The following is a 26,626-nucleotide window of genomic DNA, read 5'->3' on the forward strand; positions in this document are numbered from 1 at the left end:
TGATGAGCAAAGGAGAAGGCTCTGACCTTTATAGGTGGCACTCAGAGAATGTCATGGTAGAGTCACAGGCGGACGGGAAGCAGACTGTACCACATTACAGTGCTACCTTGGTTTACGAACTTAATCCATTCCGGAAGTCCGTTCTTAAACCGAAAACCGTTCTTAAACCAAGGTGCGCTTTCCCTAATGAGGCCTCCCACCGCCAGTGCCCTTCTACTGTTCGGATTCCGTTTTTAGACCGAGGTAAAGTTTGCAAACCGGGACACTCTGGTTTTACAGAGTTTGTAAACTGAATAGTTCGTAAACAGGGCTGTTCTTAAACCGAGGTATCACTGTATTATTAATAATAATAATAATAATAATAATAATAATAATAATAATTATTATTATTATTATTATTATTATTATTATTACTATACACACACACCCTGCCTTTTCCCCTGTCAAGCTGCAGGTGGGGTGGTGCTATTTGGCCATGCTCTCTCCTCATATATTATTATTATTATTATTATTATTATTATTATTATTATTATTAAAATTTCTATACTGCCCTTCATCTGGAAATCTCAGGGCAATTCACAACATAAAATTACAATATAAAAACCAAAAAATGCATAAAAATGCATAAAATTACAATATAAAAACCAAAAAATGCATAGTAAAAATAAGAACAACAAGCCAAGAAACCCCCCCTTTCCCACAAACACATTTAAAATCGGACTCTCACCTGACTGCTGACTCACGGCAAGGTTCAAAGTCCTGCATTCCCATACCTTCTTGTCTATAAAACCCCCGAAGGAAAACAAGAGTATTTGTTCTGTGTGAGAAGTTATTACCTCACAGGAACAGGTCAAAGAAAGCTTTAAAACATGGGGACGTGGAAGCCCTGACCCCCCCCCCCCCATGGCGAGTTGACAGGTTTAGACATTGGGGAGAGGTGGGAATTCCTGGAGTGACACTGGGGGCATACCCACAAGTTTCCAGATTCTGGAACTCCCTCGGGTAGAGTAGTTAGACTGGTTCTCTCCTTGTTATCCTTCCACCAACAGGTAAAGGTGTTCTTGCTGCAACAGGCTTTCAGGAGCTGACATTTAATCAGGGAGCTGGAGCAGGGCTGGATTTAGATTTGATGAGGTCCACACCCAGAATAAATGGGAAAGGTTTTGGAGGGGAAAGATATTTAAAACAGTATCAGCCAGAATGAGAGGGCTTGCACTGAAAATGAATTGCATGTGGCAATTCAAATGAATTGCAGTTCAGCTGTCCTGCATCACCTCCAATCAATCTTCCCGTTATTGGAGAGGATGTGGAAGTAGAGGGGTGCATTTTCATCTGTCCCCAAGGGTCCAAATTTTTTATTGGAACAATATTCTCAGAAAACGGGTTCAAGCTACACCTCAGTTGGCAGCATTATCCATTTTTGCTGTGATCAAATTTCACAAAACAAATGAAATAAGAAATTGATCAGACAGTAGAGTGTGGGACTCTTGATCTCAGGGTTGCGGGTTCAAACCTCACAATGGGCAAAAGATCCCTGCATTTCAGGGGGTTAGACTAGATGACCCTTGGGGTTCCCATCCAACCCTACAAGTCTATGAAAAAGGCTGATCCGGGGCAGGAAGCAGAGAGGCTGCAGATTTGTGAGCAGGGAGCTATTTTTAAAAAGCCAAATCATTCACGTCTCACATCGAATATATGTAACTAATCTGTAGAAAGGACTTTATGATCTGAAAACAAAGACTTTTGCAACCCAATTTTTTTTAATAAAAACAATTTAACATAAAAAAGAAGTCTAGATTGAGGTCAGAAAACATGGAATTCATAAAAGACTTGGGGGTGGAATACTTATTTAGGAGACCACTGTAAGCAGATGAAAACATTAGCAGGATTTTTTAAGGCCGATTTAGCTAGATATTCCAATATACTATAAGTAGAACTATTTGTAAGTTCCAAATTGGCCTAGGAGTAAAATATGCTGAATTGTATAACATTATGGACTGAAAATATTATGAGGATATAGAAAGATAGTAACTTGATGAAGTTAATTTTATTAGAAAGTGGATATTGGAAAACTGCTACAATGAGATCTATGGAAACTCAGGGGGGATTCAAGAAAGTCCTTTAACAACGAAAACTAAATTGGGTTCTTAACAGATAGGTGTTTATATGTTTGTTTGTTTTTACCTTTTAATATTGTAATGTTTTTCTTTTATGTGTGTTTGTTGTAAATTCGGAAAACCAATAATTTTTTGGAAAAAAGAAAAGATAACATTAGCAGGATTTTAATCTCACTTGTAATGTAACAAATCCTATGGACAGATATAAAACATAGATTATGATATAAGATGCAGTTGAAAATGTTGGATTCCATGGAGGGGATTGGGGGGGGGGAGGTCTCGAGATTCAGAGAAATCTCTTTATATGGAACTGTATTTGGTTCTAAATTTACATTTGCAAAATCAAATAAAAACGATAAATTAATGCAAAAATGCAAAAGAACCGGAGAAACAGGCGCTAGGACCTTGCAGGGCGCTCCGGGAGTGCCTCGGAACAAGCCGGCAAGTGGGCGGCTTCTTTCTGCCGGCTGAGAGAAGGGGAAGGGAAAACGAGCTCCGCTCCGTGCCAGACTAGTGTGTGGGGCAGCGGCGGCGAGGCTAGGGGCGCGGCGCGCGCGACGAACCGGCTTTTCAAGCCCCGCTCGCCGGCGATGTGGCAACTGCCTCCCCGGGCCCGGCAGATCCAAGGCGCACCCCTGGCTCCTCCGGGCAGGAGGGCAGCGGGGGCGTCGTAGCCACTCTCGCCCGGAAAAGCAGCGCGCCCCGAGCGCGGCGCCAACAAACCGGCCAGCGCAGACAGCGCGCAACATGGATGCGGAGAGCGCCAGCAGCCACAACAACAACAACCGGCCAGGGAGCCTCCTGCCCGGGACTTCTTCGGAGAAGATCGTCGCCGAGTCGTACAAGGTCTACAAGCGGCGATGGCTGCTGCTGGGCGTAGTCTGCCTGCTCAATTGCTCCAATGCCATGGTGCGTAAAGTGCGCGCGCGGTTGTCTTTTCTTTTCGCTCGTCTCCAACTTGCCAGATTGCGCACGGGATTCCTTTGGCCGGCCGCTTTCCCCCCCCCCATCGAAGCAGCCCTTCGATTGGCCTGGCTTGGAGCTGCAGGGATTTCGGGAGCCGAGAGGGAAATTTGAACGATCTGGCCACCCCAAAGTTTAAAAAATGCCTTCGAAGTGGCTGGAGTTTGCTTCCGAAGCGGAGAGGTGGCGGCGCGGCCGGATGTTCTGGGTTGTTAGCAAGCCTGACGGATGAGTCAAAGCGCCTGTCACTGGAAGCTTGCGTTTTAAATCCTTGCCTTTCTGGCTTCCGAGGCGCCGGGCAGAAAGTCTCGCCGCCCCATGTTATGGCTTAGAATCATGGAATTCTTTTTTTTAGAGTTGGAAAGGGACCCGGGGGGTCATCTACTCCAACCCCTTGCAATGCAGGAATATGTAGCTGTCCCATTTGTTGTTGTTTAGTCGTTTAGTCGTGTCCGACTCTTCGTGACCCCCTGGACAGAGCACGCCAGGCACTCCTGTCTTCTACTGCCTCCCGCAGTTTGGTCAAACTCATGCTGGTAGCTTTGAGAACACTGTCCCACCACCTCGTCCTCTGTCATCCCCCTCTCCTTGTGCCCTCCATCTTTCCCAACATCAGGGTCTTTTCCAGGGAGCCTTCTCTTCTCATGAGGTGGCCAAAGTATTGGAGTCTCAGCTTCAGGATCTGTCCTTCCAGTGAGCACTCAGGGCTGATTTCCTTAAGAATGGAGAGGTTTGATCTTCTTGCAGTCCATGGGACTCTCAGGAGTCTCCTCCAGCACCATAATTCAAAAGCATCAATTCTTCGGCGATCAGCCTTCTTGATGCTCCAGCTGTCCCATACCTGCAACCTTGGTGTTATCAGCACCATGCTCTATCCAACTGAGCTATGCATGATCCGCACAACACCCCTGCGAGGTAGATTAGGATTGGAGAGACAGACCAAAATCCCTGTTAGGGATTTTTATTTTTGGAAATGATTTTTATTTGATTTTGCAAATATAAAGTTATAACAGTACAACCATACATATCCACATATACAGATTCCTCTGAATCTCTGGACTTCCCACCTTCCCCTTCATGGGTCCTATTATTAAACCTTTTCTACTGCTTTTTCCCCAATATTCTATATTGAATATAACTCCATTATTTCCATAGTACTTGTTACCTTACAAGAGTTATTGCAGTCCTGCTAATGTTTTCGTCTGTTTACAGTGGTCACCAAGATAAATGATAAATTTCCCCCATTCTTTGTTAAAGTTTTGGTCTTCTTGGTTCCTGAGCTTTCCGGTCAGTTTTGCCATTTCTGCATAGTCCTACAATTTAATTTGCCAGTCTTGTCTGGTAGGGACTTTATCTTCTTTCCATCTCTAGGCTAATAGCATCTGTGCTGCTGTCGCTGCATGCATATAAAGTCTTTTCTGCTCCCTTAGCACCTACAATTGCTAATAAAAAAGCCTCTGGTTTTTTTTAATATATAAAAGTTAATTTAAACATTTTTTTCATCTCATTACATATCATTTCCCAGAATGCTTTTAATAGCATCTGTGCTGCTGTCGCTGCATGCATATAAAGTCTTTTCTGCTCCCTTAGCACCTACAATTGCTAATAAAAAAGCCTCTGGGTTTTTTTATATATATAAAAGTTAATTTAAACATTTTTTTCATCTCATTACATATCATTTCCCAGAATGCTTTTAATAGCATCTGTGCTGCTGTCGCTGCGTGCATATAAAGTCTTTTCTGCTCCCTTAGCACCTACAATTGCTAATTAAAAAGCCTCTGGTTTTTTTATATATATATAAAAGTTAATTTAAACATTTTTTTCATCTCATTACATATCATTTCCCAGAATGCTTTTAATAGCATCTGTGCTGCTGTCGCTGCATGCATATAAAGTCTTTTCTGCTCCCTTAGCACCTACAATTGCTAATAAAAAAGCCTCTGGTTTTTTATATATAAAAAAGGCAAAAGGCAAAAAGGTTTGGAGCGTTTTGGTTGAGAGATGAGGCAGCATGGCTAATGTTCAGTGCAGATGGGAGTTGTAGCCCAGCCACAAGTTCGCTTGGTGCCATGAGCGGGTTATGTTTTCCCCTCTCATTAAACTGGAACATGGAGTCACGTAAGGAGTCTGGTTGTCAGATCCAGGACCAAGAAAAGGAAGTACCTATTTCTGCAAAGAGTAATTAATCCGTGGAACTCCCTGCCACAAGATTTTTATGGCAAGTATCAGGCTCACACCCTTGCCATTCATTTCCTTCATATGTATGTTAGAAAAACATGGGGAGGCCAATGTGGAGGCAAGCGATCCAAATAAGATTGGACCTTGGGGTTGATCCAGTAAAGACGTTCAGATGTTTCTTCAAACATGGAAGTGGCCCCAGCAGAAGATAAGAGATTCTTGAACGAATTGGATAAGATGACAGGAAGGATTCGAAACCTGCTGGACCAGAGATTCACACAAGATTGGAATAAATATGCGAACTATTTGAAGAGCAACTGTAATCAACAAATTACGCTAGTAGGACTACGAGAAGTTTGGTAAGGAGGAATATATGGAATATTGCAAAGAGGATAAAGAAGAGAGACATTAGTTATGATATTTAAAAGTAATAGTGAAAGTAAGAAATGTAAATTAAGTGGAAAAGATTGGAAAATTTTCAGATGTGATTGGCGGAAGTAAAAAAAATTATAAGATATAAAAGTATATTTTATAATTGTCAAAAATGATATGTATATATATCTATTTCTTGAATGAGGTGATCCGTTTTCTACTGAAGAAACCCAAAGAATGGAGCCACTGACCAGGACGAGGGGGCTTGGACTCTCTTGGGTGATGGTCAGAGACATGAGCAGTAAGCATGCACCAAGCTAAGGCCTTCAAAGAACTGGGTTGAAGTTTTCATCCCCAAGTCACTGCCCCACCACACAGAATCTGCAGGGAAAGGAACATTGCTGGTCCTGGCAATGCCAGCTCAGAGCTGCCCGGCGTCCCATCAAAGCGATTTCTGCTGTTAATCTTGGAAATATGACTTTGTCTTCTCACATACCATGGGCAGAAAGGCTTGCCCAGGTTGAAAAAGGCCACCCTGAAGCAGTTGCTTACTAGACCAACAAACAGAGAGTCCGACTCAGGAACTTGCCCCTACAACAAATCCCTTTGTCTTGATTCTGTGTCCCGCAGCACTGACAACAAAGTTAAAAAGATAAGTAACTGTACAACCTTTGAAGCCATCTGAAGGCAGCCCTTTATAGGGAAGTTTTATTATGTTTTTGTATATGCTGGAAGCCACCCAAAGTGGCTGGGGCAACAATAAAAATAAAATATTTTATTTTATTACCTGCACATTCTCCAGCAGCAGAGATGCTGTCATCTGCCAGCCAGGCCTTGCTGACATTAGAGACCCAACAGATCAGAAGCTGGGTGCCAGAGAGTGGATGGACACAAACCAGGCACCATGAAAGGCGGCGCTCAAAAGGAAGAGACAGTCTTTTCCATCAGTATTATTAAAAGTGGAGTCCGAAGTGGGCAGAGCAAGGAAGGAAAAAGTTACCTTTGCTGCAGGAGGCAAGTTTCTATGCCAGTCTTTGACCTCCTTCCAGGAAAGCAAAAAGCATTTTTTTGAGTGTTCCAGGACACATTACAGCCCAGGAGACCTCAAAGCAGTGAGCAGGATGACCTCTGTGTCCAGGGAGAGAGGGGTTCTTTTCAGCCACTGATTCACTGCTGGAGGAGCAAACTTTACCCCTGGAAGTAATCACACAGAGAGACTCTGAGTCTGGAAAATAAAAACACTAGGTTTGTTAAAGATAATATATATTCAGTAGGAAAGATCCTCGTTCTATCTCAGGTGGAGATGCTCTTTGTTTTTGTAATTTATGTATGCAACAAGATTTATATACAGTGGTACCTCGGGTTAAGAACTTAATTCATTCCGGAGGTCTGTTCTTAACCTGAAACAGTTCTTAACCTGAAGCACCACTTTAGCTAATGGGGCCTCCTGCTGCCGCCGTGCCGCCGGAGCCTGATTTCTGTTCTCATCCTGAAGCAAAGTTCTTAACCTGAGGTACTATTTCTGGGTTAGCGGAGTGTGTGACCTGAAGTGTCTGTAACCTGAAGCGTCTGTAACCCGAGGTACCACTGTACAGTAGGTGGCTTACTCAAAATAATACAAAATATTCTCAAGGAATTACCAATATACAGTGCTACCTCGCAAGACGAATGCCTCGCAAGACGGAAAACTCGCAAGACGAAAGGGTTTTCCGTTTTTGAGTTGCTTCGCAAAACGATTTTCCCTATGGGCTTGCTTTGCAAGACGGAAACGTCTTGCAAGTTTGTTTCCTTTTTCTTAAAACCGTTAATACAGTTGCGACTTGACTTCGAGGAGCAACTCATAGCACGCGGTGTGCGTCTCCGTAGGGGCAAGAACGCGTGAAGGCGGGTTCTGAGGGAGAGGGAGCTTTGTTTCGGCGAGAAATAGCAAGGCGCGCACACTTCCCTCCCCACAACTCCCAGTTAGGGAGGCCAGGCTCCGGGGCTCTTCGGACGGGGCTCCTTCCTTCTCCCCCCCCCAGCGCCCCGGCGGTGACAAGAGTGCCTGCCTGGGCCCTCCGGCACTTGCCCTGCGAGGGGTGCCCCCTACCTGCATCTCCGCGCTTTCCAACCCCGCGACGGCTGCAGCAAGTTTGCCTCTCGGTGTGTGTGCGCGCGAGTGTGTGTTCTCCTCGCCCCGCTCGAGTTAGTCCCGGCGCAGCGCAGGCAGCAGGTGAGTCGCCTTTTGGCAGCGCGGAAGGCGCCGGGCCAGGCAAGGTCAGCTCGGGAGCCACCGGGGACGCGCCCCCGCGCTCCTCTCCAACGGGCTGGATGCACCCCTCTCCGCTCGCGCGCTTCTCAGCTGGCTGGCCGGCTGCAGCAGCAACAGGGGCAATAGGCATCCACCGTCGCCGACGCTCCCTCCCTCCCTCCTGCCCGCGGCGGGCGGCTGGCTGGCTGGCGCTCTCACTTTCTTTCGGGCTGCTGCTGCAGAAGGGATTTTGCACCAGACAACTTTTAGGCCGGTAGGAGTTCTGACTACCGTGGCGACAGCAGCAGCAGCAGCAAGACGGCGCCGACTGTAGTGCAAAGGGTTGGAGCAAGGTGAGCCGAACCGATCCCGGGGGCTCAGGCAGCAACCTCCGCCCCGCGCCCGCCTCTCCCTCCCTCCCAAGCACCCCCCTTTTGGGAGGTTTTTGAAGACTTTGGTGATTTTTGAAGCTTTTCCAAAACTTTCCCGACACCGTGCTTTGCAAGACGAAAAAAATCTCAAGACGAAAAAACTCACAGAATGAATTAATTTCGTCTTGCGAGGCACCACTGTACCGTATTTTTCGTTCTATAAGATGCACCAGACCATAAGACGCAACTAGTTTTTGGAGGAGGAAAACAAGAAAAAAACTATTCTGAATCTCAGAAGCCAGAACAGCAAGAGGGATCGCTGCGCAGTGAAAGCAGCAATCCCTCTTGCTGTTCTGGCTTCTGGGATAGCTGCACAGCCTGCATTCGCTCCATAAGACGCACACACATTCCCCCTTACTTTTTAGGAGGGGAAAAGTGAGTCTTATAGAGCAAAAAATACGGTAAGCCATAGGTTTAAAAGAAGAGCCTCATGCCAACTGTCTACTTCTCCAACAAGCTCGGCTTTTGCTTGTTTTTTAACAAATTGAGGCCAAGAGAACACCAACGACTTCTAGTCAGGAACGGGTTGTACCTGCCATGAATGGCTCCTGTGTTAATTCTTTCTTCATTTATGCTTCCCATAGTACCATGACACACTAGCAGCTATCTCTAGCACCGCCCAGCCTTTCTCCTTGCTGTGCAAACAACAGCACATGTGAAAGCTTATGTCGCAATAAATCTGTTTGTTTTTAAGGGACCACAAGTCTCTTTGCTGAAGGTTGCTACAGCAGAGTAAAGGTAAGGCAAAGTTGTGGGACAAACCACAGAGCCTCTTGGGCTTGCCGATCAGAAAGTCGGTGGTTCAAATCCCCGTGATGGAGTAAGCTCCCGTTGCTCTGTCCCAGCTCTTACCAACTTAGCAATTCAAAAGCATGCTAGTGCAAGTAGATAAATAGGTACTGTTGCGGCGGGAAGGTTAACAGCGTTTCCGTGTGCTCTGGTTTCCATCACGGTGTTTCGTTGCTCCAGAAGCAGTTTAGTCATGCTGACCACATGACTCGAAAAGCTGTCTGTGGACAAACGCCAGCTCCCTCAGCCTGAAAGCGAGATGAGCGCCGCAACCCCATAGTCCAATTTGACTGGACTTTACCGTCCAGGGGTCCTTTACCCTCTGGAGTTAGCAGTTGACGTCATTGAAGCACTGTCGAAAGTCAGTCTCCCTCCTTAGAAATTCTCCAAACTCTGCATAGTGGTACCTCGGGTTACATATGCTTCAGGTTACATACGCTTCAGGTTACAGACTCCGCTAACCCAGAAATAGTACCTCGGGTTAAGAACTTTGCTTCAGGATAAGAACAGAAATCGTGCTCCGGCGGCGCGGCGGCAGCGGGAGGCCCCATTAGCTAAAGTGGTGTCTCAGGTTAAGATCAGTTTCAGGTTAAGAATGGGCCTCCGGAACGAATTAAGTTCTTAACCTGAGGTACCACTGTACTTCCTGCCTGTGTTGGTTGGTTGGTTGGTTGAGGGATATGTCTGCTAAGAAACGGAGTGTTGGTTTGAGCTCAGAGTGTGGTGGAGCCGTGGAGAAGCAGTAATGAAAAGGCAACGATGATAAAGATAATGAGAAGTTCAGATAATGAAAGAGCAGGCCCAACAAACACGCTGAGCGATGATTAGAGGTGTTCCAACCTGGCTTCTTTCCAGGATATCAGTCAGGGCCACCCGGCCCATGAAGTGAGGGGAGGCAGTCACCTCAGGCGGCAGATCTGGCCTCCACCTCAGGCACCTGCTACTGCGGTCCCTTCTCCAGCTTCCTCTTACTCTCCTGCCACCTCCAGCGCATGTTGCGGAGGGAAGGGGTTGCGGAGGAAAAGGATGTAGGGCTGTGGAGCTGCAGAGGAAGAGATGGTGGCAGTTGTGGGGCAGGGGCTGCAACGACGGAGGCAGGAGCAGCACCTTCTGTCTTGCCTCAGGCGGCAAAACTTCCTGACCCTGATACTGGTTGTGTTTCAGTGAGAAGAACAGCAGACTTTATCTGTGGCAGAGTTCTTAGTCTTTATTGCCTGCCGAGTTACTTCTGTTCCTTTAGTCATACATACTCCAAAAATTGCGCTACACTCTGGACTACTTTACTCACGGCTTAATTGCTTAATTGGACAATTAACCTATTCGCCACACTTAACCTCTCCTTTGTTTTCATTGTGACCCAGAAAAAGGCTAAAGTTTCTGTAAGTAAAAGGAGTCGTCCGGGTTTGTTTCCAGTTAAACCAATCTGCTTTCTGTTATGTTGCAAACAACCAGCGATACAAGATGCACTAAACAACAGAATTGATGTGGACTAGTGGCCATATTGCACATTGACGTGCATCACTTGATGACCCTCAACTCGATGTGTGGGCCAACTCTGTTAAAATCAGTGAGGTGACAAAAATGAACAGGTGCCTGTAGCAGCTACTCATTTTGACAGCTACTGCAGGCCTCTGTTCAGAGCCTTCTTCCAGCTCTCTTGAGGCCACCGGGCTAATTCAAACAGAACGGAACAAGGCAGTCAGTGCATCATCCAGGGTACAACCCTCCCACACTACAAAGTATGGGGAGGGGCTCCTAGGAGCGCAAAACTGGGAGGAAGAACCACCAAGACGCTTGTGGGTCTTTAATGGTGGTTTGGATCCAGCATCTTAGAACAAGGATGAGGGATGTCAGGCCAGAGGTCTGAATCTGGTCCTCAGGGATGCTCCCCAGGTATCACACACCCTGGACACAGCTTTTACAGTCCCTTTTCTGCACTGCCCTTGATAGTTTTCTCCTGGCTGAAATGTGTCCTTGCACTCCAATAATGTTGCTTGTTTGCCTGGATAGAGGCTAGAGAGGATCATGTGTGTGTCTGTAGAAACAGGCCTATCGCAAAAAGGTAAAATAAAATAAAATTGAATGCTCTCATCCTTTTTTGCCTCTGACCTTGCCCACGCCTAGCATGGGTTGCCCAGAAGTACGTGTGACCCTCTGGCTATAAAAGGTTTCCCATCTCTAATAACAAAAGTTGGCTTTTGTTTTTGTTTTTGTGTGCATGTAAGAGAAAGAGTGCTCTTTTATTGATGTGTTATACGAAAAAACTGCTCCTTTTCCCTTATGACCACATATAGAGCCCATATAGAGTCCTTTTGTAGGTTCTCTATCAGTAGGAGAACGTAACAGACGCCAACCAGAGAATATTGAGAAGCAAAGCAGCTAGTAAGCCTGATCTTTATTACCGTATTTTTCGCCCTATAGGACGCACCGTCCCATAAGGCGCACCTAGTTTTTTTGGGGGGAAATAAAGGGGGGGAATTATTTTTCCCCCCCAGGCGCGGGGCTGGGGCGGCCCAAGCTTCCCCTGACCCCAGCCCCCAAACAGGCAGCTCTCTGCAAGCCGTGGGAGCCCAGCGCTGGCTCCCGCTGCTTGCGGAGAGGTCCGCGAAGCCTGGACGCGCTGATCTCAGCGCGCGCAGGCTTCGGCATGCAGGCAACTCTCCGCAAGCAGCGGGAGCGCTCCCACTGCTTGCGGAGAGGTCCGTGAAGCCTGGAGAGCGAGAGGGGTCGAAAGCCTGCATTCGCCCCATAGGACGCACACACATTTCCCCTTCATTTTTGGAGGGGAAAAAGTGCGTCCTATAGGGCGAAAAATACGGTAACTGTTGCAACAGGGTGCTCACAACCACACGCTGGAGGCAGGAGAGACCCCGAACAATGGTGCGCAAGCCCTTATATAGACATTTTGAAATTGCCTACCCTGGAGCTCAAGACCACCCCCCAAAACATCATACATACATCACAGAAGGGGGGGGGGTCTACAACAGAATCCTGTCTGACATGAAACCTCTTGATGGGTTTTTACCTGGCTAGCCTGGCTATTCTTTTGAGATGATAATTACATTGGTACCTCAGGTTAAGTACTTAATTCGTTCTGGAGGTCTGTACTTAACCTGAAACTGTTCTTAACCTGAAGACCACTTTAGCTAATGGGGCCTCCTGCTGCTGCCGCGCCACCGGAGCACGATTTCTGTTCTCATCCTGAAGCAAAGTTCTTAACCCGAGGTACTATTTCTGGGTTAGCGGAGTCTGTAATCTGAAGCGTATGTAACCTGAAGCGTCTGTAACCCGAGGTACCACTGTACTTAATTCCTGAGTCCAGGTCACAGGCTCGCCCTATTCATATCTTAAATGTGCCCTTAAGGCAGGATTTGTGAGCAAAGAGACAACGAGGAGGTTTTTCTCATCTCCTCCCTCCTTGCAGAGAAACATCTGAGATCAATTTGGGAGAGACAAAATGGTTTCAGGACTTTTTTCCTATGCAGTGGTATCTCGGGCTACATACGCTTCAGGTTACAGACTCTGCTAACCCAGAAATAGTGCTTCAGGTTAAGAACTTTGCTTCAGGATGAGAACAGAAATTGCACGGCGGCAGCAGAAGGCCCCATTAGCTAAAGTGGTGCTTCAGGTTAAGAACAGTTTCAGGTTAAGTACAGACCTCTGGAACGAATTAAGTACTTAACCCAAGGTACCCCTGTACTGCTTCAGACATGCAGTTTATATATATATTTATGTATGTGTTTGCTTAGTACATTTCTTTTGTATCTTAGACATTATAATTCTCATAACAATGCGTAGTCTGCATCTTCAGCTCTGCATATTCTTTCGCCATCTCTGCACATTGCTTACCTGCTCCTGAGTTCTGCGTCCTTCACTCTGGGATTACCATATTCCACTTGTAATTAGCTTGGCAGGCTCTGTCAATTTGTGGGAGAACCTCTTTGATAGCTTTAAGGCTTCATTAGTTTCATTTCCTGAGGCAATTTCAGTTCAGAGTTCTTTGCTCTTGACAATTTGACAAGTGAGGATGTCTCTTCAAGAAAGGCTTCAAGTTGACCTTGAATGGAACATTGCAGGTGTTCTTTGCAATTTTGCAAAATATACTTGTTTACCACAGAAAAGGTTGATGTTAACTCTTTTAACTTCCTAGTTTTCAAATGACTGAAGATTTGACAGATTTTTCTGAGCACTTAGGGTCAAAAGAAAGTACACGATTTCTTCATTCTGTAAACCGCCCTGAGACCTCTGGGTATAGGGCCGTATATAAATTCAATAAATAATAACAATAATAATTTAAAACAACTGTTGAGATACTTCATTCCAAATCTGCTAGACAAGAGTGTTTTTTTCTATGTATGGGTAGTTTTTGTGTACAGTGCTTAGGAATGCAAATGATTAGGCTGTTTCCAAATGCATTAAAAAGTAAATAAATCAAAATACCAAATACTTCGGCTCCCTGTGTGGGTTTCAACTAAGGACTCCCACTAGCAGAATGGGGTCCCCCCCCCCACACCCCCAACGGCTTGGAGGGTCAAGAGAACCCCCAAATAGTTTGCCTCTCAAATAACAGCATTCTGTGCCCATTTGGAAGTTTTGCAGGTTCATTGGCCTTCCGTAGGGTTTTGTTTTTGCTTTTTTAAAAAGGGTTTTGCTGTACTTACGTTAACTTGCAGGTTCTCCTGAACGTTCTGATTGTTGTTGTTCTTTAGTCGTTTAGTTGTGTCTGCCTCTTGGTGACCCCCTGGACCAGAGCACACCAGGCACTCCTGTCTTCCACTGCCTCCCTCAGTTTGGTCAAACTCATGCTGGCAGCTTCGAGAATGCTATCCAACCATCTCGTCCTCTGTCGTCCCCTTCTCCTTGTGCCCTCAATCTTTCCCAGCGTCAGGGTCTTTTCCAGGGAGTCTTCTCTTCTCATGAGGTGGCCAAAGTCTTGGAGCCTCAGCTTCAGGACCTGTCCTTCCAGTGAGCACTCAGGGCTGATTTCCTTCAGAATGGAGAGGTTTGATCTTCTTCTAGTCCATGGGACTCTCAAGAGTCTCCTCCAGCACCAGAATTCAAAAGCATCCATTCTTCGGCAATCAGCCTTCTTTATGGTCCAGCTTTCACTTCCATACATCACTACTCGGAAAACCATAGCTTTTACTATACTAACGTTCTGATACTATCCTCCAATTTGGTAATGATGGTAATGATTTTGCTCTTTGCTTCCTTGCTCAGTTTTGCGAAGAGACGACCAAATGCCTCGTTTGCAGATTTTTCTGGTAATCAAAGGTGTCTTAGAATACATGTGTACTGAATTTCATGGGTGAGGGGAGGACGTAACCTTTTTCATTCTCCGTTTTTCTGAGTCATCATGTGGGACTTACGTGACACCTGTCTGTGGAAATATGCACGTATGGCAGGGCACACGAGAAAAACGTGAAAGCAGGATGCAGATGGATGGGTAGATAGATCAATATAAATAAATAATTTGCCTTTTGCCTAGAGATGTGTCTTGCATCAGTCTCCTGAGCCCCAGCCAAGCACTAATTTGAGATTGCACTAATTGCCTGGAACCTTCCCAGCCAAAATACAAATCCACTCGGAACATTGAGCTGCTCATGTTCTAAATGGTTTGCCTGGATTTGTCTTTTGTTCTTCAGCAGGATGCTTTAAGTCACCTTCAGCTTCAGCAAGATGTGGCGACATTGTCCCGCTCTGTAAGATCTTAAAAGAAATCCTGCCTGGCCCTGTGCAATCCAGGCTTCCTGTCTCGGGGTCAGCAAAATTTTCAGCAGGGGGCTGCTCCACTGTCCCTCAGACCTTGTGGGGGGCCGGACTATATTTTTGTGAGGGGGGAGAACAAATTCCTATGCCCCACAAATAACCCAGAGATGCATTTTAAATAAAAGGACACATTCTACTCATGTAAAAACACGCTGATTCCCAGACTGTCCGCGGGCCGGATTTAGAAGGCGATTGGGCCAGATCCGGCCCCCAGGCCTTAGTTTGCCTACCCATGAGCTAGCTGATTGTGTCTAGATAGTGCTACTCACGTAACTAACTACCTGCAACTACCTGTGTTGTTACGCTGTAACCTCTTTTCCCCTCCATCTGCAGCTATGGTTGACGTTCGCTCCAGTGGCTGACAAAACAGCAGAACGGTTTCACACCTCCATGGATATGGTCAACTGGCTGTCCCTCGTGTACCTCGTGATATCCGTTCCAGTTGGGTTCATAGCAATATGGATTCTGGACACCGTCGGGCTGAAATGTGCCGTAAGTTGAAATGGAGACTGGCGCGAAGCTCAGTTAGAAGATCACAAATGGTCAACAGGCTTCTGCTCGCCCCTGCTCAGGGGCTTCTTTATTTATTTATTCAGACATACATACATACATACCCGACCCATCTGGCTGGGTTTCCCCAGCCACTCTGGGCAGCTCCCAACAGAATATTAAAAACACAACCAGACATTAAAAACTTCCCTAAACAGGGTTGCCTTCAGATGTCTTCTAAAAGTCAAATAGTTGTTTATTTCTTTGACATCTGATGGGATGGCCTACCTTGGGGTTCGACAGGTTGGCCCTCGCCAAGGGTGCAGGCCCAGGGACCCCAAAAATGTGCATCTTCCGGGGGTTAGGTGTGGCTAGTAGCCCACCCACCTGTTTGCACACTGCCCAGTCTGGCACCTCTGCTGCCGTCTCCTCTGACACTCCCAGGAACTCCCAGGAACTCAATTCCGGCACCTCTCAGGGAGCCAGTGTGGTGTAGTGGTTAAGAGCAGTTGACTTGTAATCTGGTGAACCGGGTTCAATTCCCTGCTCCTCCACATGCAGCTGCTGGGTGACCTTGGGCCAGGCACACTTCTTTGAAGTCTCTCAGCCCCACACACCTCACAGAGTGTTTGATGTGGGGGAGGAAGGGAAAGGAGAATGTTAGCCACTTTGAAACTCCTTTGGGTAGTGATAAAGCGGGATATCAAATCCAAACTCTTCTTCTTAGGTGGGCGCCATTGCCATTATAAGAGAACAAGGGAGGCGTTCACAGTGAGATGAGGCGTTCACATCTCCACCATCTGGGGATCATTGGTACAAAGCCCTCTAGCGCTTTCCCAAAGGCCAGCTAGTGAACTGTATGAAGTTTGACCTAAAGGGCGCCCAGGTACACAATTCAGGTCTTTCAGCCGATGTGCTACTACCCTCACTCTCAACGCCCTGCTAGCCTTATAGACCATCTGCCTGTTGGAAAAGAAATGTAGGGAAATGAAATACCGTATTTTTCGCTCTATAGGACGCACCCGACCATAGGACGCAACCTTGTTTTAGAGGGGGAGAACAAGTAAAAAAAAATCTCCCCCTCTCTGCGCAGCGCCCCTTCAGCGAAGCGGCAGGAGAAACGGAGCCCCTTCCATTTCTCCTCCTGCTTTGCTGAAGGGGCACTGCGCAGCTCTTCCTCTCTGCTGAAGCCAGGAGAGTCTTGCTCTCCTGGTTCAGCAAAAGGATCCCGAAGCCTCCAGAGCACAGCGCGAGTTCCCACTGCGCTCCGGAGGCTTCAGGCAGCTATCCCTGAAGCCTGGAGAGCAAGAGGGGTCGGTGCGCACCCTCAGCGCTTTGGAGGCTTCACGTTGCTTTCACTGAAGCCAAGGAGCCTGCATTCGCTCCATAGGACGCACACATTTCCCCTTAATTTCTGGAGGGGAAAACGTGCGTCTTATAGACCAAAAAATACGGTAGTTCTGGAATTTCAGTTGTTGGAATTTATTCCGTTCTCATGGATGGCTGCTTGAAATCAGTGTTGGTGACATGGTTTCTTCTACTGCAGGTGATACTCTGCGCCTGGCTGAACATGATGGGAAGTGTAATTCGGATTTTCAGCATCCTCGATTTCCTGGATCTGGGCTCCCTCAACTTTGTGTACCTGCTTGTCGGACAGTGCCTTTGCGGCACGGCCCAGCCGCTCATCATTTTTTCACCCACCAAACTGGCAGCCTTATGGTTCCCAGAACACCAAAGGGCCACAGCCAATATGATTGCCTCCATGTGTAAGTAAACTGGGCCAGGGCAGGCCGAGCCAGAATCAGTGTTAAATGCTCAGACCACACTGCCCTGATCGTCAGACTCGCCACCAAATTCTGCACCGGCTGCAGTTTCCGAACCGTCTCCAAAGGCAGCCCCACATATAATGTATTGCAGTAGTCCAACCCAGAGGTTACCAGAGCGTAGACAACCAAAGTTAAGCTGTGGCAGAGTTGGCCCTCCGGCTGAAGCTGATGGAAGGTACTCTGTGGCAACATGGCCACTTGAACTTCAAATCAACAGTAATGGATTCAGAAGTGCCCCCAGCTCCTCACCTGCTCCCTCAGAGGATTGGGACCTCCTTGACAGGAATAGCAGTCAGTCTGTAAACATACGACTGCATGGAACCATTCAAGAAAGGAGAAAGCAATACAGTCAAACCTCGGTTGTTGAACGTAATCCACTCCAGAAGCCTGTTCGGCTTCCGAAAGGTTCTACAACTGAGGCGCGGCTTCCGATTGGCTGCAAGAGCTTCCTGCACTCAAGCGGAAGCCGTGTTGGATGTTCGGCTTCCGAAAAGCGTCCAAACACTGGAGCATTTACTTCCGGGTTTTCGGCATTCAGGAGGCGAAACATTCCAAAAAGGAGCCGTTCAGGAGCCGAGGTTTGACTGTATCTCCCAAACAGAAAAGTTGCATGTCAGGAAGGAAGCTGGGCTAGAATTCTTCCCCCATCATCCTAGTTTTCCGTGTGAATGGATTTTTTTTTCTATGGAAAGCCATTCCCCCAAGTGCTATCTGAAGTGCTACAGTTCAGAAACTTCTTCACCTGCGATTTATTAGTGTCTTTAAGGGGTCTTGAAGAAGAGGGCCCAAAATACCTGGTATCACCGTATCTTTGGAGGAGCAGCCCTCAAATCACACATCTGAGAAGCCCCCCACTGAAAGGAGTTCCAAAACAGGTCCTGAGTTCTAATCCTGTACAGGCGTGTGGCCCCTCTTTTTGCTTTCCAGTCAGCTGGCTTGCTTTTTAAATGCTCGGCATTATATTTCAGCTGCTTCGGAGGGAGAAGTCACATATTTCTCTCTCTCTCTCTTTAATTTCCATTTAGCCAATCCCTTGGGCATTCTCATCGCTAACTTGCTGTCACCTGCGCTTGTACAGGGAGGAAAAGATATCCCTTTAATGGTAAATGAAAGCTAATCAATTTTAGTATTCTGCACCGCTTACATATCCTTGGCAGATGAGTTAAGCCATTTTTCCTCCTCCTCCTGCTTTCTACAGCTTGGAGTGTACACAGGGCCTGCTGTCTTCGCCTGCGCCTTAGCCACATTGGGTGTTCGTGACAAGGTCCCGCCAACGCCGCCATCAGCAAGTGCTAGCCACTCCAATTCGCCCTCATTCTTCAGGGGCTTGAAGATGGTATGTTGCAAGCAAAGCAGAATTATTAACTCAGATAAAGGTACAACGAATGCTACGTGCCTCTATAGGACAGAAAGAAAGAAACTGTTGTGTCATATTAGATCAGTGTTTCCCAGTCTTTTTCTGACCATGGCCCACTTCCGACCTTGTTTCCTTTCATGGGCGTAGCCAAGGGGGCAGCTGTCCCCCAAATAAGTAAAAATCAATACAGTGGTACCTCTAAATGCGAACAGGATCCGTTCCGGAGCCCCGTTCGCATCTAGAAGCAAACGTAGCCCGCTTCTGCGCGTCTGTGCGTGCGCAGGTCATGTTTTGGCGCTTCGGTGCATGTGCGTGACGTCAGTTTGAGCGTCTGCGCAAGCGGTGAAACCCGGACATAACGCGCTCCGTTACTTCCAGGTTGCCGCAGAGCGCAACTTGAACGCTCTCATCCCGAAGCATATTCAATCCGAGGTATGACTGTACAAACCTGAGGTTCTGCCCCCCCCCAACAAAAATTCTGGCTACGCCTATGCCCGCCCCCCATCCATCAGCAGGGGGCCGGTCCACTGTCCCTCAGACCTTGTGGGGGCCAGACTATATTTTTGTGGGGAATCAACGAATTCCTATGCCCCACAAATAACCCAGAGATGCATTTTAAATAAAAGGACACATTCTACTCATGTAAAAACACACTGATTCCCGGACAGTCTACGGGCCGGATTTAGAAGGCGATTCGGCCGGATCCAGTCCCCGAGCCTTAGTTTGCCTACCCAGTCTCTATCCCAAGCTATCTGAACGTATCTCTCGTTTGACAAAAGTCTAAGGTTTCCAGCAGACCTGTCAGTTACACTGGAAAACAAGTTGCAAGTTTATCAGACTCTGTATAAATGTGTATACCAGCTTGCTGGTGAACGATCTGCTGTTTCCCCCCCTGACAACTCGTGCCTTGTCTTCCGCTTTTAGCTCCTGCGAAATACATCTTACATCATCCTGGCCCTTTCCTTCGCGACAGGGATAGCAATATTCACCTGCTTCAGTGCTCTGTTGGAACAGATCCTGTGCGTCAATGGATATTCAAATGTAGGTTGCTCCAGATTTCATCTGTGGCTTTTTGTTGTCTTGCAAGCTCAAGGGAGGGCAGGTGGAGACGGGAGATCGAGAAGACAATCTGGGAGGGGACTGCAGGAATTCAGCTTCAGCCTATCACAGGGAGAAGCGGGGAGATGTGCAGAGACTGCTGCGGCTGGGGTGGGGCGTTTTTTTGTGAAACTCTGCAGGGAGGTTTTCACCAGCGCTGCCTCCCCTACCTGGATACTCCAGCCATTGAACTTGGATGTTAAGCATGTTAAGCAGATGCTGTCCCATTGAACTGTAGTCCTTCCACAATAGGAATAGAAGACTCTGCCTTAGACCAAGCCAGATTAGCTCTGCATTGTCTGCACACTGACTGGTAACTGCTGTCCAGGTTTCAGGCAGAGGACATTCCCAGCCATTCCTGGAGATGCCAGGGAGTGAACATTGGGTTCACAGAATCACAGCTTTGTAGAGTTGGAAGGGACCCCGGGGGGTCATCTAGTCCAACCCCCTGCAATACAGGAATCTTTCACCCAGTGCTTTTTTTTCTTTAAAAAAAACAAAACATGCTTAGGTGTACTCTCATTTTGACTTAAGAAAAGCACCATTTTCTAGTTCAAATTGGGAAAAATAAATACAGTAAATGGACAAAAGTACTAAGTAAATGGACAAAATGTAATAAGTGATCCGGTGAGATCCTTTGGTTCAAATAAATACAGGATCTGCCTGGTACTATGAGTTTGGGGGGGGGGGAATTGCCTTCATTTCTAGCCTTCAGTATGCTATCATTACAAATATTGGTAATTCAGCTTCTTTGAAAAAATACAACTAAAACTAATGTTAGTTGGATAAATATCAAGCAAACAAAAAAATGTAGCGTTATTTTCTGTGCTTTAAAATGAAGCAATTTGGATCCCTTCATTACAGAGACCCTGTGCAGCGCCATCTTGTCTGGTACGATATAATTAACAACCAGATCAGAAGACTCTTGATTGCTTTCCAGTGAAGGAAGACAGGGTGGGGCAAGGGAAATATGCTGCACCTTATTCTTAGGAGCCATAATTATTGGGTTGACGCCAACTAAATCGCCATCAAAGTAGGCTCATTGAAATCTATGGGCACTGCTATGGGTCTCCCAACAAAGTGGATCTGCTAGTGCAAGGTCTTTTGGCTGCGAGGTGGCTTTTCCTTGCCTTCTCCTCTCCACTATGTGCATCTCCTCTATCTGCTTTTGGGGCTCCTCAACGTTCTGGAGAAGGTTTGGGAAGGGTTTGGGGGGAGGAGCAGGATGGGAGTGGAAGTCCTTGCACAGTTGTGGAAGTCCTTGCAGCTGTGGATCTACTTTCTCCAACTCCACTCCCTGGTTTCAGTGGGTTTGCTCTTCGCTGGAGTCTGCCATATCATCTAATCAATCCCTCATTTACAGTTCTTTGCAGGTCTGAGCGGCGCCTTGTTCATTGTGTCCGGACTCATCGGGGCCTTCTGCCTCGGGCTGTACGTTGACCGGACAAAGAAATTCACAGAAGCTACCAAGGTCTTTCTCTGTCTAGCTGCGCTGGCTAGCATTGGATTTGCAGTGGTAAATGCCATTAACGCTAGGTCTCTTAAATTGACATTATTGGGGGCGCACCCCACGATGGAGCTGAATTGCTGAAAGTCGGCTCTGCAGCCTCGTCGGTACTCAATTTAGACTCTCTTCATGCAGGTGTCTCAGCTGAGAAACCAGACCTATGCTTTGGCAACCATCAGCTCACTCTTCGGGTTCTTTGGATTTGCTATCTATCCTGTCGCCATGGAACTAGCGGTCGAATGTTCTTATCCCGTGGGGGAAGGATCCTCGTCAGGGCTGATTTTTGTGCTCAGGTAAGTAGCAGAGTCCCAGCTCCTGCCCACCTAGCAGTTCGAAAGCACCCCTAAGTGCAAGTAGATAAATAGGTACCGTTTATAGCGGGAAGGTAAACAGCGTTTCCATGTGCTGCGCTGGTGCTGGCTTGCCAGAGCAGCTTCGTCACGCTGGCCACGTGACCCGGAAGTGTCTCCGGACAGCGCTGGCCCCCGGCCTCTTAAGTGAGATGGGCGCACAACCCTAGAGTCGGACACGACTGGCCCGTACGGGCAGGGGTACCTTTACCTTTTAAGTTGCAGAATCAGGACACCCGATTTCTTCTGTACTATGCGCTGCGTAGTTGTAGTGGTAATATACAGATTCTTTCCAAAAGCTTGCCAGGCCAAGGTTAAAGAAGAACTGGAGCAGGAAAGGGAAAACTCAGAACCAGGCATCAGTTGCAGCTGTCCAGGTCTCTCTTGTGTGGCCCATGAGATTCTCCCCAGGCCACTGCCAGGAGCTGGAATTGGGCAGGTCAGCAATAAAACACCCAGTGTCAGTGAACTCTTTATTCACAGAAACCAAAACAACGCATGCCTAGTGGTCACAGCAACTCTTCCAGTAGTCTTGCCCCAGTGAGGCAGCTCCGCCTTCCCACCACTCTCTAAGGCTCCTCCCCTGCTTCCTAAAGCTCTGCCTTCTTGTCTCCCTTTGCTCCGCCCTCTTCATTCCTCTCCATGTACTGGGAGACCAGGGGGAGGGAGCTGGCTGCAGCAGGAGGGGGAGGCTCCCTGGCTTCTTCAGCAGCCTGCCTCATCTCGTGTCTCCTGGTCCCGCTCCTCTCCTGCCTCTGATTCTGCACTGCTCTCTGCCACAGCCTCTTCCTGCTCACTAAACCCTGCTGCCTCTTCAGCTTCCCACACCACCTTCTCCCAGCCTGCTCCCTCTGACCGCTCGTTGACATTGCACCACCACTCCCCTGGCTCTGAACCTTCTTCCCCTGGGGGTTCCCCAGTTGGGGTCTCCCACCGCTCGTCTGCACCCAGCCATTCCATGACATCACACTCTCTTCAGTCCTACGTTTGAGGGTTTATGCCTGGCTGAAATGTGCCTCTGAACTCTCATAATACCTCTTGGTTGCCTGAATAAAGGGTGTGTGTGTGTAGAAATTAGCCAACGGTACAATTCCTTGTTCCACCTACTCTTGCCTCTGGCATGTGCTCCCCCAGGTGGCTGCCCAGATGACAATTTGGTCCCCGTTCTGCAAAAGGGTCCCCGACCCTGAGCATCACTAATTACTTCCAAGTCAGGGAAGACGTGGCCACAGTCTTCAGATCTCTGAAGGTCTTTTCAGGCCGAAGGTGGAGCAGACTCCATCTCTGTTGCTCCAGAGGCAGGACCAGAACCAGTAGGTGGAAATTGCAAGGAGACCGGTTCTGGCTAAACATTAAGGAGAAACGTTCTAACAGTGGAACTGGCTGCCTTAAGAGGTGAGAGACTCACCTTCGCTGCAGAGGCCAGATAGCCATCTTTCAGGGATGCTGCGGTTGCATCCTGCATTGCAGACCATGCCTTGTGCATTGTTTCCTCCAGGTTTCCCTCCATGATTCTATGCTATATGGGCTTATTGTGAGAGGGACTTCATGCGCATGCAGGTATTGGCGATTCTGTGCCATTGAGACACCTTTTCCAGAGCGGCAGGGCTGTATCAACAGGGTGCTGGGCTTCCAGTGGTTTCAATGCACAGATAACACTGCAACACACGACCTCATTCAAGTAATGCCGGTTTCAAGAAAACAGACTGGTTAGGTAGCAGTTGGGAAGGCGGCAGGGAAAGCTCCTTTTCCGCAGGAGGCTGAATTAGCACTGGCTCCTTCAGAGGCAGCCGGATTTCCTAACGCCTTCAGCACCTGCTCCTTTGCACAGCTGGCAAGTTGGCAGTGGCATTTCCTGTGATGCAATTCCCCATATATGGGCAAGGGGAACCACATGGCAAGTACAGGATGTGAAGGGAAAGCTTCAGACAGCTTTCCTGTAGGGCCATCGCTGGACTCAGAAATAGTAGAGGACGCTGGGTGGGGAGGAGAATCGCCACAGTACGGTTGTATCTGGCTGGCTGGCATCTCTCCTACCAAGACTTGATGGGGCATCTAGTCAAAGTACAGTGGCAGCTCGGTTTTTGATCGTGTCGGAAGCTGAACGTTTCGGCTTTCGAACGCCGAAAACCAGGAAGTAACTGCTTTGGTTTTGTGAAGCTTTTTGGAAGCCAAACATGCCATGCGGCTTTCGTATTGAGTTTTCCGGACTTAAATGCTTCCAGAAATGCATGCTTCGGTTTTCAAACGTTTCAGAAGTCAAACAGTCTTCTGGAACGGATTACGTTCGAAAACCGAGGTACCACTATACACAGAGGGTGGCAATTCAGCCAAATCCTCCCCAGAGCTGAGCTTATTTAACTCATTTTTTTAAAATAGGGCTCTCCATACATGGGGAAATCAGCCGCTCGAACCAAAGTTTAAGCTTTTAATCATTTCAAGGCTTTTCAGACTGCAGAAACAGAACATCGAAGCGGAGCATTCTTGAATCCTCTGGTGTTGCCCCTTCTCTCGAAGAAGCAGGAATGGTTTTGAACTCCTCTCTTCCCTTTATTCCTGCATATCAGGGGGTTGGACTAGATGACCCGTGGGACCCTCCCAACACTACCACCCTATGATTCTAAGTCACGCCCATTCCCTTCAGCGGGTCTAGTCTGCGCAGGACTAGCACGGAGTACCACCCAAAATGTCTCCTCTAGACATAAAAGTGAATCTTGACTGTTACAGACAATATATTCCCCCCCTCCCCCGTGCACATAAAAAAGGAGCCAGACTTGGACATGGGGTGTTGGTGTGTGGGTGTGACATAACCATGAAAAGGAGACCTGCATGATGGACTGTTTTTGTTTCCACAGCCAACTTCTAGGTGTTGTGTTAATGCTTTTGCTGCAAAGCCTGGCTGTGGAAAAGAAAGATGCCCCATTTTCTACTTGCACCTCAGCCATCGGCAAAGCACTAGACTGGTCAAGTAAGTTTTTGTTATGTGTTTATTTTATGTATTATAAATATATCCTCTCTCTTCTCACATACACACACACACCTGTGGAGGTTTCCTTCAGGGGTGAGTATCAGCTGCAAGGGGGCAGGGAGGCAGTTGGTTGAGGCACAGCAATGGCAGTAGAGGTCTCTTTCCCTTCCCTGCCTTGGTGTGGGTACAGTGGTACCTCAGGTTAAGTACTTAATTCGTTCCGGAGGTCCTGAAACTGTTCTTAACCTGAAGCACCACTTTAGCTAATGGGGCCTCCTGCTGCTGCTGCGCCGCTGCTGCACGATTTCTGTTCTCATCCTGAAGCAAAGTTCTTAACCTGAAGCACTATTTCTGAGTTAGCAGAGTCTGTAACCTGAAGTGTCTGTAACCCAAGGTACCACTGTACTGAGGTTCTGCAAATAAGGAGTCCCTCAGCTTCTTAGGCTGGAGGAACCTCCAGTCAAGGGCCTCTCTATCCGGCCCTCAAGACTCGCCCCTGGACACATACCCCAGCAGCCCTGCTTCACTATACTTGCTTTTGCCTGGCAAAAATGTGACCGTCAACTCTGATGATGTCTTTCCTGCCCAGATGGTAAGGAGAGTTTGTGCGCCAACTGCACAAGAGTAAATTCACATTTGTCACTCACCCACCAGATTGTCAACAAGGTCTCAGACCGAAGAGGGTTCCCCACCCTGGGTTTACACTGTGTGATTTTTGAGATGCAGTTATTTTAGTTGCTCTTAAGGTCTTATATGTATTTTGAGGCCCTCCTCTCTTTTCGTCTCTGCATAGCAGCAACTGGGATTTTGTCTCACAGCGCTGAGAGACTGCATTCTCCATCACACACAGGGACGCGGGTGGTGCTGTGGTCTGAACCACGGAGCCTCTTGGGCCTGCTGATTGGAAGGTCGGCGGTTTGAATCCCTGTGATGGAGTGAGCTCCCGTTGCTCTGTCCCAGCTCCTGCCAACCCAGCAGTTCAAAAGCATGCCAGTGCAAGTAGATAAATAGGCACCACTGCGGCGGGAAGGTAAACGGTGTTTCCATGCACTCTGGCTCAGGACCCGGAAAAGCTGTCCGTGGACAAATGCCACCTCCCTCGGCCTGAAAGCAGAGATGAGCACCATGCCCCATAGTCAAATTTGACTGGACTTAGATCTTCCAGGGGTCCTTTCTTCAAAGTGCATAATGGCTGATTTTAGTTGGTCATACATTCTAGTAGATTTAAGATTGAATTTTCAATACGAACAGAAATTAACAAATAAGTTTGGATAGCTGGTCTATAGTTACTGATGCTGACCTAACTTACTGTGCAATCCTAGCAGTTACTCCCAGGTAAGTGGGCTCAGGATTGCAGCTGGAGTTCCTAAACTGATCTTGTAATTCTCATATATTTTTAAGCTGCTGGGTTTCATTCTCAATACATCTGTAGAAATATCCTCTCTTTCTTATCACAGCTTCAACCCTAATGATGGCTGGAATCTGCAGTCTGGCAGCATGTTTCTTTGTGGCTGCCTTTCACACTAATTACAGGAGGATCTTTGCAGAAGTATCTCACGACTTCTCCGTCAACAAATCAGAAGAGGATGTTGCAGTAACAGCAGAAAAATGAACTGCTTCTAGCTGAAAACTGGACTAACCCAAGTGCCTCAAGAAAACTTTAAGACTTTTGAGACCTGCACAGTAAGTTACAAGTCTTTGGGAACTGACTGGAGCAAAAGATGATGGTTATCTTAACAGGAAGCTTCTCACAAGTACAGCCCAAATTCCCTGCAGCAGTTGGAGAGTGTCTTTTTCAAGACAGAATGCAAAAAGAGTCTACCCCCATTAAAAGACAATTTAATCCTTAGTGATGGTGCTGAAATGTGTAAGTGTCTGAGACTCACTAAGAGTGGCTATTTTGATTCTTCCAGTGTGTTACACTCCAAGGGCAATTCAATGGAATAAGCATATTTATACCAACGTGAATTCTGTGAAAAAAGATGGGAATGCAAATGTTCTGTAACAATTCATTTTCAGTATCTCCCATTGTTGGACAACGGCATATTTCCTTTTGAGGAAACTTTGTTTGAAAAGTGATCTATAAATGTTTAAATTAAATAAATTATGTTTCTGACGGTGAGGCTGCGAGTGGCATTGCTTATGTAACAAAGAAAGCATCAACCATGCACAAGAAGGAAGT

The 26,626-nt window shown here is 47.3% G+C and overlaps 1 protein-coding gene across 1 annotated transcript; it reads left to right on the plus strand.

The window, feature by feature from the left end:
• Nucleotides 1-2,564: 2,564 nt before the first annotated feature.
• Nucleotides 2,565-26,566, plus strand: SLC49A3 (solute carrier family 49 member 3). Its single transcript, XM_083481862.1, has 10 exons — nt 2,565-3,026; nt 15,183-15,341; nt 16,885-17,104; nt 18,190-18,266; nt 18,363-18,500; nt 19,446-19,562; nt 20,983-21,135; nt 21,262-21,419; nt 24,332-24,444; nt 25,902-26,566. Exons 1-10 carry the CDS (start codon nt 2,865-2,867, stop codon nt 26,054-26,056), a joined length of 1,452 nt encoding a protein of 483 aa, XP_083337988.1. The 5' UTR covers nt 2,565-2,864; the 3' UTR covers nt 26,057-26,566.
• Nucleotides 26,567-26,626: the final 60 nt, after the last annotated feature.

Source organism: Podarcis liolepis (assembly GCF_965112155.1).
Source record: "Podarcis liolepis genome assembly, chromosome: 17".
NCBI lineage: Eukaryota > Metazoa > Chordata > Lepidosauria > Squamata > Lacertidae > Podarcis > Podarcis liolepis.